The sequence below is a fragment of the Cololabis saira genome, chromosome 8 (assembly GCF_033807715.1).
Source record: "Cololabis saira isolate AMF1-May2022 chromosome 8, fColSai1.1, whole genome shotgun sequence".
Lineage (NCBI taxonomy): Eukaryota > Metazoa > Chordata > Actinopteri > Beloniformes > Belonidae > Cololabis > Cololabis saira.
The window spans coordinates 28064679-28079204 of NC_084594.1; the positions used below are offsets into that span (position 1 = coordinate 28064679).

The following is a 14526-nucleotide window of genomic DNA, read 5'->3' on the forward strand; positions in this document are numbered from 1 at the left end:
CACATCCAGTCATTCATTTAGTTAAAAAAAAAACAAAAAAAAACACACACACACACACACACACACACACAAAACCCTAAAACCTTAAATCTGTGTATTGAAACACTGAATCTCTACAATTAAGTTTAGTTTAGTTTAGTTTGAAGTTTGAAGTCAGGGGCTGACAGTTGGGTATGAGATTTCCAATTGTATTTATTTAACAGCAATTAGTCTGATCTTCAACATGTTTATGAAGATGTATGACCCAAACAAGTGATTTCTGACTCCATATGGTCTAATTTTCACAAGTACAAGATTGCAAGAGCAAAACAACAATGCACTCTTAAAAAGAAAACAAAAAAACACTACTGCCTCTGCAGTACGATGAAGATCACATGGAAAACACACAACTTTCTGGTGTAAGCTATAAAATGCGGGGTAAAAGAAACTTTAACAGGATTTAATCATTATCCAATCCGGTGAATCTAAGCCACAGCAACTCAAAATCTTTGATGGAAACAATACATTAAAAAAAAAAAAAAGGACATTTTGAGAAAATGTTGGAAAGAATTGCAACACAACAAAGTACTCAAGTTGTTAACACCAAACAACAGCAAAATAATCAAGTTAATCATCTGGAATGGCCAAGCCAAAGATGTCACCTTGCTCCAATAAATGCTGAGGACAGACCTGGAGCAAACAGGCCATGTCTGGTAAACATGAATGATCAAAAAAAGAAAAGTCTATTTCTTAGAGGCCAATTGCAAAGAAATAGATTGCTTGGTATGGAATAAACTTTTGAGGACACAAACCTTCAAGCACTACTGTTGCAGTGCTTACAGGATTTCTTTCAAATGGTAACACTACTGATCAAACATTCGCTTCACTAAGCAAACTACTGCAAATAAAGAAAAATGTAAAATAAGGACTACATTAATGCAGAATTTTTCCAGTGTTATCTGCAGAATTTGTACAGCCAAGTTTCACAATCATGCAACCAAAGTCTCCTTTCAATATTTACTTTCCAATCTTTTTTTTTTTTTAAAGGGCATTGCTGCACCACTCCAATTATTCTGCCACAGATTTAAAATGTTCCATGTCATGCTCAGATTTATAAATCATACATTCCAACATTAAAAGAAATGTAGAAGTATACACATGACTGAGAAAAATAATGTGCCTCTTTGACACTGTTCAACTGTTGTTAAGATTATACATCATTAAATAGAAACAGAATCCCACTTTTCTCCGCCGACTCTTTAGAAGACAGACGGACACAAACACAGCCACTTTTCTTAGGACCTTCCTGCATAAACCTCCATTTATTTTGTACAACCTAGCTGAAACCAAACCTCAACCCTAACCATTACCATATAATCCTAACCCTAATCTAAATTCACACTTTAGCTTAAAACCTGAACCGCAGTCCCACAAATCACATTCTGCCTCACTGGGACAAGAACTACTGGCCCAAACAAGGTCAGTGCTTATACAAAAAAAAGAAGCTCACAATGAGGCAGCAAAAACACATGTAGGTACATAAACATACAGTTATATCATCTATTTGTTCATCCAATTTCAAAACCGCTCAAAAAAAAAAAAAAAAAAAAAAAAAAAAAAAAAGGAGGGTGCAATATATGATATCCAGAGCCCCTGTATGTTGCACAGAACACCGGCGTCTCTGACCTAGATCACAACTAGACATTGAACCCCTCAGTAGCTCCTGGGCTTCTCCATATTAAGAAACCAGACCAATGGTTTTTGGTTTTATGAAGCCTTTTCAGTTCAATAATGTGATTTCATCAGTTGAGAAAAATGTCACCATCAGAAATCTTTTGGCATGAGGACGACCAACTTAATTTTAGGCAGGTGATCATGATTTTTATAGCTGATCAATATGTTAAATGGTCTTAAAATTGTATAGCACCTTTTTAACCTTCTCTAGGTTCAACAAAGCATTTTACGATGGGTTTCTCGTTTACCCATCCACACAAACACTCACACTACATTCACTTTATATACACAGAGCAGTGCTTCAACTTTACACTCTATACTGGGAGTTTATCCCGTACGGGGCAACGCAGGGGTCAGTGTCCTGCTCAAGGACACTTCGACGTGTGACAGGGCTACACATCAATCTGGCCAGGGACTCGACCCGCTAAATAACCATCTCATAATCAAATCAGCAATACTCAATTTAAAGTATCAGTGAAAGTATGAAATGTTTCTAAATACATCTAGAGATTATTTACTCTTCCTGATCAGTGTCAGGTCTGTAACAATATCAGGAGATTGACAGTCCATCCATTTGTCTACTTACAGATTATATATACTTACTCCTGCTTTAACACCCGTCTAAAGTTTTCATACACATTTTCTTTTTAGTTATTTTGGTGAAGTTGGAGGAATGTTCTGTTCTTTGCCACTGTGCCTGGGTCCTCGCTGCGGGGAAAACCATTTGCCAGTATTAGCCCCCCTCTGATGCTCCCGCGTCTTCATGCCTGAACCTCTGACTCGGCCAGGTGCCTCTCTAAAGGTCCGTGACGACTGCCGAGGAGGCCCTTTCTCCCTGGGTTTCTCCGAAGTTTGCCTGGACTTCAGCCGAGGATCTTCCACCATGTTGACCTCAAGCTCTTGCAGCGGCTGACCGGCTGAAGAGACGGGAGGGGAGGGAGAAGGCGTCTGTGCTGGTAGTGGGTCTTTGGCACGTCTTTGGCACACCTCTGCATAGCTGAGCTTTTTGAGCCCCTGGTTAAACAATGAGAGGAAATAAAATAAAGAATCATGCATACATTTCTTCTAGGGATGTTAACAATTAATCGATTTTCGATTAATTGCTGTTATGAAATTACCCGATTAAAATTAACGATTACAATTAATCTATTTATTTATTTATTTTTTTCGTTTAATTTCACCAGCTGGTATTACGCCCGGACCACATTTAATGCGACACAACGCGCTGCGCCGCGCACATAAAGTTAGAAGAAAGAGACGGCGGATATGTTTGGTTTTAGTAACATGCTCAGGCAATGAGTCTGCAATGGCCCAGACGGGAGACACATGTAGCTCAGTGCTTAACTTTTATTTTTAATCCACTCTATATTCTTCTGGTTGTTCTCCGATATGCTCCCCTAAAGCCTGAATTATGGTTCCGCCTTAAATCGACGTAGAGCCGCCGCCGTAGCCTACGGCGTAGGCTCTGCGTTGTTGTAACGCGGAACCATAAATCAGCCTTCACCCGGTACATACATAGGTTTCTCTAAACATCTGTCCCCGCTACAGTTTTAACTAAAAGAAAATGTGCTCCAATACAGCAGGTCTCATAATTTTATTTTGAACACTGCCAAAACTCTAACTTAAAACATAACTAGAACTTAAAATTTGCTTGACACAAATGACACTATTATGGCTGCTGCTACTACTAATAGCCTTGAAGTGCACTTTATATTATATTCCTTGTGGTACAAAAATGTCTTTTTGTTACTTTTGTATCAAATACATATTTGATTAAGGAATACATTAAAATGTCCTTTGTATTTTATATAAGCAAAAAAAATTATGTTTGTATCTCAGATGGGGGAAAAACGCCGCTTATCAACTAATCGATGATCGATCGATAAGGTTATCAACTGTCAATTAATGAAATAATCGATAATTTGCACCCCTAATTTCTTCCCATAGTAGCATTTTCCATATAATGTGTCACACATCACTTCTTTCTCCATATGCATCTTATGAAACACACGGAAATGAGCATTTGCTTTTAACCCAACCCATCCAACTAGGAGCAGTGGGCTGCCACTCTTCTAGTGTCTGGGGACCAATTGGGGGCTAGTGGCCTTGGCCAGGGGCCCAAAGTGATTCACCTCCATTGGCATCATAGGATCCTCCAGACCCAATCCCACCTCTGTAGCCGCTAGGCTACCACTCCCACTAGTAACTGTTATCTGAAGGATTTTGGGTTATAAACTAATGTAACAGAGAGCTAAACAGAGAGCTCATGTTACTCTAGATTTGGAAAACATGCTTTACCTTCTCAGATGCTTGAGTAGGGAGAGATGGGGAAATCGTTTCTGTGGAAACAGCTTGACTGCAGGTTGGAGGGACATGTTCGGCAGCTGCCGGAGTCGGGGCGGGCGTGTTCGAGGCGAGGTCTCCCTTTGGCGTTGAAGACTCGGCTTTTTCCTCTTCTGTTACAGGAGGAGAAGCACTGAACAAAAAAAAAAAAAAGCTTGTTTTAGTGCACTTCTCTTTTTTCATACACTGGCATCTAGAGTATTCTGAAGAAAAAGTAACCTTGAGCTTGGTAGTACTGCAGTCTGTTGCACAACAGGGGCAGGTTTAGTAGCTGGTGTCTCAGCATCAAGTCTGCTTACGGTACTTTCTTTAGTGTCCTTTGCCATTTTGGTCAAGGAAACATCTTGGACTGGAGCCTAAAACAGAGAGTTTCAAAAATCAAGCAAATAAACACTTTAAACCTTTTTTTTTTCCCTCCCCACAAAGATTGTCAAGACTAGAAACCATGAAACAGCAAAACTCACCTTAGTCGTAACCTTAAGTCCACGTACAACATCAGAAAGGCGTATTTCTGTCACAGTTTCTCCCTGGGCAGTGGCCACTGCTCCTGGCAACGGAGGAAAACTAGAAGCTGCCAAGTCAAACTCTGGAGGAGGCGCCTTAACCTCTGTCACATGGACAGTTTTCTGTGTTTCATTAAAGCGGTGGAAAGAAGGAAAACTTTTTAGATACATGTAGCTTTTGGGATAAATACCTACTAGTTAAGAATAGCAAATGTGCTTACCGTCGTATTCTCAACTTCTTTTTTCCTTCTGACACCTCTGGGGATGCTTCTTCTGCAGGGGAAAAAAAGAAAGAAAAATACATAAACATAATCAAAAAATTACATTAAAATACAATTATGCTACAACAATAATAACTGTGTACATTTCTTTGGTACTGCCAAAGATAGGAAATGCTTTAAATTTATTTTATCTGTCAATTGCGTGAACTATAAAATGAACCCAGTTTGAGAGAGGAGTTAAGTGCAAAAAAACAAAAAAGCGGACACACACGCACATATATATATATATATATATATATATATATATATATATAAAAAACTGTTCACAACATACATAAAACACTGATTTGATATGAGGCAATCGCATTCTGATTTAAGTTTTCATTATGAAAACATTGCCTCACCTGTCCCGCCCAGCCCGGCTCAGATCTCCACTGGGTATGGCGGCCAGTGAAATGTCCTTCAGATTGAGGGGGGACACAGAGGCCCAGTTCTGTGTGGTGAAAGATGGCTTCCCCAATTTAATGTCCTGTGGACTCAAAGGACTAAATGTGACATCCATCCCAGTCTCTGGAGCCGAAGAAGATGGGTAGACATCTCCAGGTCGAGGGTGACCTTTGACTTGGTTTCTAGGTCCAAAAAAAGTACACACGACTGACTTCCATGACACAAACATCAGCTCTACTACAGAAACAACAATGTTTAGTGTTTTATGAAAACTATACAACACTAATTTTACACATACTGCTGACAGAAATGTAGTGGATACAATTACACATGGCTCGTCAGTGTTTCTATAAACAACCTTGGTCTCTTTTTAAGCTGCTTAACATTATTGAAATGCATGGAAGTGCAATGGCATAAAATTAATTTTGCCCTGATAGACCTCTACCAGCTTGGAGGTAGTAACAGACGTGCAACAATGGGGAATCAAGCTCTGTGTAGGCACAGCCCAGAATCATGAAGACAGCACTTTTACTATTTTGCACTGATATGACAGAGCAGCTGTGTGAAGTTCCACCTACCTGTTTCTACTTGTGGGACAATGTCCTTTGATAAAACTTGAGTTTGTCTTGTAGTTCCCTGGGCTGCTGTAACCATTTATAAATCCATCGCTTGGGAAAGGTGCCTAAAATGTTTAAAAAAAAAAGAAAAAAAAAAAAAATCAAATTAGATTATCATCACCAGAAAGGAATATTTCTGATGCTCTGAAAACCTCTCTAACCCCCTTTTTAGACATGCACTTGTGCTTTTCATTAATATGGTGGCAACTGAGAATGTGGGTGTCTTTTCTGAGTGAACACTAAGGAGCTTTTTAGTCCATTTGCTGCTGCAATTTGACATGATCAGATCCGGAAAGATACTTGTAATCACTGACTTCTAAAACAGCCTTCCCCCATACAATTGAATTTTCAGAAGTTCTAAAATACTTTTGTGAATAGTTCTCACCACTGGCATTTCAAAGCGAGGCACGAGGGCGGGGCTCCAGGAAGGGGACACCACAGGATACACAGGGTACTGCTGCTGAGGGCCGTAAACTTGAGGCATGTAGACTGAAGAGTCACACTGGGTCTGTGGTTGTGTATGTTGCTGGTACGCTCCTGAATCGATGGCGCAAAAGCCATTCTTTGCAAAGAACGTGTTGATGGCCTTAATGCGGGCCTAGAGAAAAAGACAGTTATGTTGTTTTTTTATCAGTGAAGAAGCAAACATTCCCCTGCAATCTTAACTTCTAGTATTATTGCTTTATCACTCCATTCTCCCCTCAGATCTCATAATCTCACGGTCATACGGCCATAAAACACTGCACCACCTGGGAGAAAAGACTAAGGAGGGTTGGAGAACGAAGGGCAGAGGAGGAGTGAAGGTGAATGAGAGTGAGGGAGTACAGCATTGAAGCACAGAGAGAATGGGAGAATTAGAGGTACAGAAGTTCCTCCCAGATAACCACAGAGCATATGGGTCCTTCCAAGCGCGATACTGATCATCACTGGGGGTTTGAGACAGACCGCTCTTATTCTAATGAAGGGTTATATAAAAAAAAAAAAAAAAAAAAAAAAAAAAAAAAAAAAAGGGCAGGACACAAAAGATCAAGCTCAAGAAGTATTTATGCAACAAAGACAAACTGCCCTAAAATATGCATTTCCATACGTTCTTGATTAATACTAGCATAGACAGTCTCATCAAGTTTCTATACAATCTAACTGCAGTAGCACCCTTCAGGCAAAGTTCACATTGCTGAGCCTTTTATTGTCTCTCTTGCCAAAGACCAAGTTTATGACCAATAATAGGCCATGGAAAAGTAATTACCAGTTACTCACCATAATTGGTTTCCCCTGGAACATTTTCACCTCCTCTCTGAGGTATCTGTATGCCTGAATGGGAGGAGAAACAACATAAACCTTCAGGTTACTGCAGATAGAATTTTGACCTTCAAATATGAAAATGAAACTTTTAGCATTTAGAATTTAGTGCTTTGTGAACAAGCTGACAATGAGGAGGTAAGAACCAAAGAAACACAATTTCTTCACAGTGACTACAGCTGCAATATTGCATTAAAAAATAAACTAACATAATTGGGAGATGTCCATCTAAAACCTTCCACCTCAAATCACATTTGGTTTTAAATAAAACTTTACGACGCACTAAAAATGACAAGTAAATCCCATGATTGGCTGCACAGTTACAAGTAACATGGTTCATATGCTACATGCAATCGGGCTTTCTTTCTGAAAACCAGAATTGTACCAAACTTGGAACCCCATAGGTGGGGACCTTGAACTGTAACCTGGCATGCACTTCCCAAGAAATGCAGATGTAAAAAAACGCCAAGATCTACGCAGACTGCACGAGTTGTCGGCTTAAGCTTGAGATACGGTTCTGCGTCAAAACGACGCTGTGCCTACGGCGTGTGCTACGCGTCGACACGCAGACCGAGAGGGCAGTGATTGCTTCGCTTGGAAGCAACGCATTTCCGGTTCGAAGCAGTCGTGAACTTTCAGCGCTCTTTTCTTCGTCTATGTGTGATTTTTGTTGTTTTGTTTTTTTGCACAATAGTTGTCCTTATCTCCTTGATTTACTGTGACCGGAAAAAGTCGGATAAACCATTCAGGAAAAGATCGCTAACTAGCGGTCGCGGGGGTACTGCACCGTGACGAAATGGAGTGACGGAGAAGTCCGAATGGTTCACGACGGTGTCACGGCGACGGCGTGTGCTCAGCGTTGGTTTGACGCAGAACCATAATTCAGGCTTGAGTGGCGCTGCATTTCCAGCGACTACTGTTACTTTTTTATTCAAACCGGATGGATAAGACTGCTGTTATGTCAGTAACAATAAATGTTTTCAAAACATTAATCTGCTTCACTTGTATAAAATCTGCACTGTTACCATGTCTGAAGTAGAAAAAGCAGCCACATAAAAGAACCCACACCACGATCCAGTGTTCGGTGGTGTAATAACAGCTACACAAATGATGCACGAGTACAAAGGCCAACTAAGACATTGGTCCCATATATAGGCTATACAATAGTTGTGTAAATGCAGAAGTGGAAATCATGCATAAACCACTTACTACTCACTAATACTTTCACCTCTGAGTAAATTGATATATCTCTTCAATGAGCAGACGTACCTGTAGCGCATCCATATCCGACTGAAATGTGATGTACCAGTTGCTGTTGTGAGCAAACTCAGCACGCAACACTTTTGGACAGTTGTCACTCTTAAAAAGAGCTTCCACTTCCTGTAAAAGGAATGCAAATAACATGTAACATTTCTGCTTCAGAATAGCTGAGCTGTTTTTACCAGTCACCTATAGTGTAGTTTACATCTGATAATAAGCTAACAATGACTCACATCACACAGAATACAGGTGGAGGGAAAAAAATATATAATATAGTTTACCTCAACTGGGGTAGTGTCTGGCACTTCTCTCAGAATAATGATACAGCGACTGTGGTTAGGGCGGACCTTCTCCCCAGCTTCATCAACTTGTACCAAAGGATAAGCTGAAAATAAATCCATTAAAAAACATTAAAAACAAGTGTTTTTTCTAAGGGGCCATCCAATTGAAATCAAACTTGGCAAGTAGATTTTAGATCATTCTATTCCACTTTTATCCACAGCAAAAAAGATGAATTCAAAAAAAATTGGTAATTCACCTGGACCAAAAATCTATCTGCCATTACTGTAATGTATCGATCGATTAGCCACCATGTGGACCTTGTACTCTAACATGTTAACGTCTAACCCTGTTAGCTTTCATTAAGCAGTGACCTTGGTGAAGTTTATTCAAATTTATGTTCAACAAATCTGTCTTCACTCTACTGCATTGTGACAACAGCAGATGGTATACCACTCAAAAGTATTCATCCTAAACTGTAGGTGTCACTACTGACGTTAATGCAACATGAATAACATTAGAATGAGTCTGAGGCAAAGTACATTCAAGGACAACTATGCAGTTTCAGCTTACCCGTTTTAATTTTAAGTTCTTTTTGTAACATTTCCAATAAGTGTATCATGTTATATTTGATGGGTGGTACAGATGCCTACAGTTTGGGACTGCACAGTAAAACGTTTAAAAAAATAATTTAATTTAATTTAATAAAAAAAAATAAATAAATGTTTAAATCGCCAGTCTTGAATCGTACCTGCAATCTCATTTCCAATAGACAACGTTTCTCCTGGATTTTTTTTCAAGGGATGCATCACAAAAAGACACTAAAATTTTAAGTTTCTCAAATGCTCCTGCACACACCTATGGGCTGCGCTGTCATTACCTTCTCCCTCAACCTCTGACAAGGCACCTTCATATCACAGGATTCATTGGCAGAGCAAGGCCAGCAGTACTACAGCCGTGTTGCCTACTTAACGACTTAAACGCTATATTAAGCATGTTTTCTGACCTTTTTAGCCACAAACCTCCAGCCTGGGATACCAAACAAACACCTCCCGTTATAAGTATGAATTTTGCAGTTTGAACCACTAAAAGTATCTTAATTTGTTGAGGTTTCACTCATACTCAGCTAATGTAAGGAACATTCAGTATTTTAAATCAAACCATTTCCACATTTTATACAGATGCCAGCTGAATTTTTCAGTTAATCTGACAGCGTTTCTCATAAAATCAGGAGTAAAGTGGCATTAATACCTCTCAGTATGTCCAGAATTAAGTTGATATCATCGGTAAGAGCTTTGATGTCCTCCAGGGAAGCAATGGTTGAGATGGGAACAAACTGATCACTGTCCATCTGGGATATCAGGTACAGGTCCTGGGACAAGTTCTCTCTGTAAACACCCAACATAAACATTACTGAAGATTTTCTGTATAGATTCTATGTATTTTACATGTTGCCTGGTAAAACAAAAAAAACAACAAAAACAGGGTTTATTATGATTTTTAAGTTAGGTAATCGGTGAAATGTCTGTATAAATATACTGATGTATTTAATCTCTTCCCTCCTCAATACTTCACAAAAACGACATGCAATTGTCATGTCAAAAGCAAAGTAGACCCACTTATACAGACTTATGACAAGCAGGTGTATAATCCAGGTGCCATAAAGTAAAAATCCTGTCCAGCAGTTGTTCCATCCAATCACTAAACCAGCTCCCTCTGCAGGTAGATGGCAGCGTTTTTACTTTATGGCACCTGGATTACAGGTCTGTCTCAGAAAATTAGAATATTGTGATTTTCTGTAATGCAATTACAAAAACAAAAACGTCATACATTCTGGATTCATTACAAATCAATTGAAATATTGCAAGCCTTTTATTATTTTAATATTGCTGATCATGGCTTACATCTTAAGAAAACTCAAATATCCTATCTAAAAAAATTTGAATATTCTGGGAATCTTAATCTTAAACTGTAAACCATAATCAGCAATATTAAAAGGCTTGCAATATTTCAGTTGATTTGTAATGAATCCAGAATGTATGACATTTTAGTTTTGTTTAATTGCATTACAGAAAATAAAGAACTTTATCACAATATTCTAATTTTCTGAGACAGTCCTGTATACACCTCTGCTTGTGGCCCATCTTGTGAAAAGATTAAAACAGATATTTATTTTCATGAAATTCTGTTGCCCCCAGTACTGACATTCATTTCCATTTTGGTGCAAACATGCATTCGGAGGTGTATAATCCAGGTGCCATAAAGTAAAAACGCTGCCATCTACCTGAAGAGGGAGCGGGTTTAGTGATTGGTTGGAACAACTGCTGGACAGGATTTTTACTTTATAGCACCTGGATTATACACCTCTGCCCACAAGCAGATGGAGATTCAGAGAAATGCACATCTACGGTAGGTAAAATTTGCCCACTTTGTCTGTTGGGACACAATTTACACCATCACTAAAATGGAATTAAATTTTTGAGTCAGGTCTGATGCCTAAAACAGCAAACATATTGTTACAAATCATATACATATATATACACACACACACACTTAAAAAAAGAAGAAGAAGAGACTACACACTACCAAGCTACCCACCTAGACAAGCAGAATTCCAGCCGTTTCTTCAGAGACTCACGCAGACTATCTTCCGACACTGGTTGGAGCTTAGAGACTTCCAAATCTGTGGCAGGTTCACCTTGTGGATCAAAGGCTAAATATCCCACGTCAGACTGGTCCATCGTGGCTGTGGGTACAGGGGTATAGTCAGCAGTGCTGTCCAGATATTCAGTGTTGTATACTTTACTTCCCGAAGAGGAAACATTTGAATAATCTAAAAAAATAGGTGTGATTGTGAAGTGAGTCATGTTTTAAGAAATACACTGTTTGTTATGAACAAACTTTGCAATTACTACATATTCCCAAAGCTACTAGTTACAACATCCTCATAAGCTAGATTTACATGTAATTATTGTTGTAACGTTTAGTAAATACAATTCACGTTCATACTTGCCACACAGTCTCTCTACATTTCTGTATTTATTACAGGGGAATAGGACATTAGTTTCTATCACATTACTGTATTACTGCATTTACATTCAATATTGAATACATACTTCCAGGCATCTCAGCAGAGGAAGGGTTGTTCTGCAGCCATGGAGAATCATCTGTTCCCTCTTGGATCTCATTCTGTTGGGCAGGGATTTCCTGCCACACTTTGGCATTGGGGTTAAGCCCAGCTCCCTTTGTAGTAACCTGCACAATTACCACAACATATAAAGAATGATATCAAACACCTGAGAATACACTTGGTGTACCTTATGCGCCACCAAGAAAAAAAAACAAAAACATGGTGAGATGCAGTCTTTTCTTAAATGGGGTGTTTTAACAAATTATATAGTTGCATGCCCTGCCCGTTGACGCATGTATACTATCAACTATTAAGAGAGGAAACTAATTCAAACTTCTTTACAATTTCCTACGGTGGAGTAGGACTTGTACTGATTAAACCCTGGAATCGGTTAGAACAGAAGTATAAACCTAAAATCTGCAAGATAAAAATAAAGTTTGAAAAAAATGACAACATGTGAAATTCCGTTATTTCCATTAAACAACTCTGCAAGTCAAATCTTAGCCAATACAGCAAATGAAATCAGTAAAGCCTTGAGTCTCTATCAGACATGTCAAACTCAAGGCCTGCAGGCAAATCCATCCCTTATTTATCTAGCCCGAAGGAACATAAACATAATGATGTACTTTCAATTCTATAATTTTCTAAAGACATACATAGACCATATCAAAAACATATATCTTGATTCAGTTACCTGCACCATGATAGCATCTAGCAGTTGAAAGGAATTAAGCAATTTCCTTCAACAGTTTTGTGGTTAAGTCATGGATTTCAAACAAAAATGAAACATATATATATATATATACACAAATTTTTTCATATCTTTAAGTAGCCTTGCAGTAGCTGTACAACCGGCCCAATTGAACCTTACCATAATGCTGATGTGGCCCAGGATGAAAGTCTGACCTAGACAGTTCTTCTGATTGTGCAAAGTCAACATACACCCCCCACACCCTTCTCCCCCCGTACACAGATCTGAGTTTTGATTGGCTCCCTGGTCAGTGTGGCCCCGCCCCTATTCGTGACGTGTACAGATAGCTGGCGAAGCCCCGCCCACCAGCTTCCGCATGGATTCAATGAGACCCTGCCCTTATCACACTGCAAGAAACACACGACCACAGCGGTCAATTAAGCAAATAATCACATTAAGTAAATTAGTATAACATCAAATTCCATGGCCTTCCAATCGAAACTCTTTGCTGCCCAAACTCTGTCATAAAAACAAGGAAATTTGGGTCCAACATGAAGCAACGCGGAGGACCACGTGGCGCCCATGCGGCTACTCCGGTTTTAAAACGTACCGTATTCCAAAAGCTCACTTCTAAATTTCATTTTCACGCAGTGCCAATGATTAATATTAAGCATGTCACCTCACCCTGATATTTCACCCTTTTTTTTTTTTTAGTGTTCACGTTTCTGCTGAGCCTTTTCTTGGAGAAGCTACTCGGCTACAACTGTTCACCGGCTAAAGGCTGATTTTTGGTACCGCGTTACACCATTAGAGCCTACGGTGCGCGTCGCCGCGTACCCTACGCCGTAGGCTCTGCGTCGATCGAGCACCGGTTGTTTCTGGCTAATAGCTCCGGGTTTATGGCGGACCGGCCCGACTTTACCCTGCTAACATTAGCTCATTTGTTTGACAGGCTGCCAGCACTACTATAAAAACACACAAGTAAAGTCCTGCTCATGTAAGGAGTGTGAACCGCCGCTAATGTTGACATAATTACAGCATGTGTTCGTGCGGAGAAGAAGCTCCAGAGAACACGTGTCTAAACTTGAGCAAAGAAATGACTGGATTACAGGTTAAAATAGCTGACAAGGCCATGCACTTACCATGGTGTTGTGGTACTCGTGTTTCTGTCGCTCCGGCACACTTGGTTTTCTTCCACAGGTCTCAGCTTTGTATATTTCTGTCCTTACTTCACTTGATCTGCCGTATTCAGTAATAGTCGCACCGGCTGCACGTGTTTCTACCAGCTCGTCCCGCTGACTTTGACCATCTCGTCAAACTACCTACTGTTTCATAGCATGTTATGGGAAACCCATATCACCAGTGGCGTCGGCCTCTCGACTGTGCAGCCCGTGGGTTATCAGCATGTGACAGCGGCGTCTCTCCGCTCAACAGGCTGCTCTGCATCCGTCTCTCATGCTGCTTTCCGTTTACCTCGGGAGTCGGAACTCGGAATGACGTCACAGCCGAGTTATCAGCGTTCCAGTTACAAAGTAGGAAAACAAGTTTGTAGGTCGCATATACCACATGAAAAATGTAAATTACACTATAGCAGCATATATATGCCGAACAATACTTGTATACGACTGATTTAGTGTGACCAAAACTAGAATGAAGTGCTACGAATTTTTACAGAGCTCTCTTCTACTGTTTACAACCGGGGCAGCCATCTTGGAATGTGAACTCGGGGGTGGTGAAGACTCTCCCACTTTCCCAGTGGGAAATCCTACTTCGAGGGGCGTTCCAGTTGAAAAATCCAACTGGGAACTGGGAAATCCCCCACTTCCGAGGACAAATGGAACGCGGCATCAGCCTCGACGGAAAAGCCTGATTTATGGTTCCGCGTTACATCGACGCACACCTACGGCGTAGGGTACGCGGCGACGCGCACCGTGGTCTGCGTTGGTGCAACGCGGAACCATGAATCAGCATTGATGTGACGTCTGTGACCTCCGAGGAGGTCAAACACTGAAGCTGCCTGGTA

At 40.1% G+C, this 14526-nt stretch overlaps 1 protein-coding gene across 1 annotated transcript; it reads right to left on the reverse strand.

The window, feature by feature from the left end:
- Positions 1 to 174: 174 nt before the first annotated feature.
- On the reverse strand, positions 175 to 14019 carry larp4ab (La ribonucleoprotein 4Ab). Its single transcript, XM_061727571.1, has 15 exons — positions 13646 to 14019; positions 11799 to 11937; positions 11281 to 11428; positions 9934 to 10070; positions 8685 to 8788; positions 8413 to 8523; positions 7102 to 7155; positions 6230 to 6442; positions 5806 to 5909; positions 5185 to 5409; positions 4781 to 4832; positions 4521 to 4682; positions 4276 to 4412; positions 4012 to 4189; positions 175 to 2727 (listed from the first exon to the last, which is right to left on the reverse strand). The coding sequence occupies exons 1-15, from the start codon at positions 13646 to 13648 to the stop codon at positions 2365 to 2367; spliced, it is 2130 nt and encodes a 709-aa protein (XP_061583555.1). The 5' UTR covers positions 13649 to 14019; the 3' UTR covers positions 175 to 2364.
- Positions 14020 to 14526: the final 507 nt, after the last annotated feature.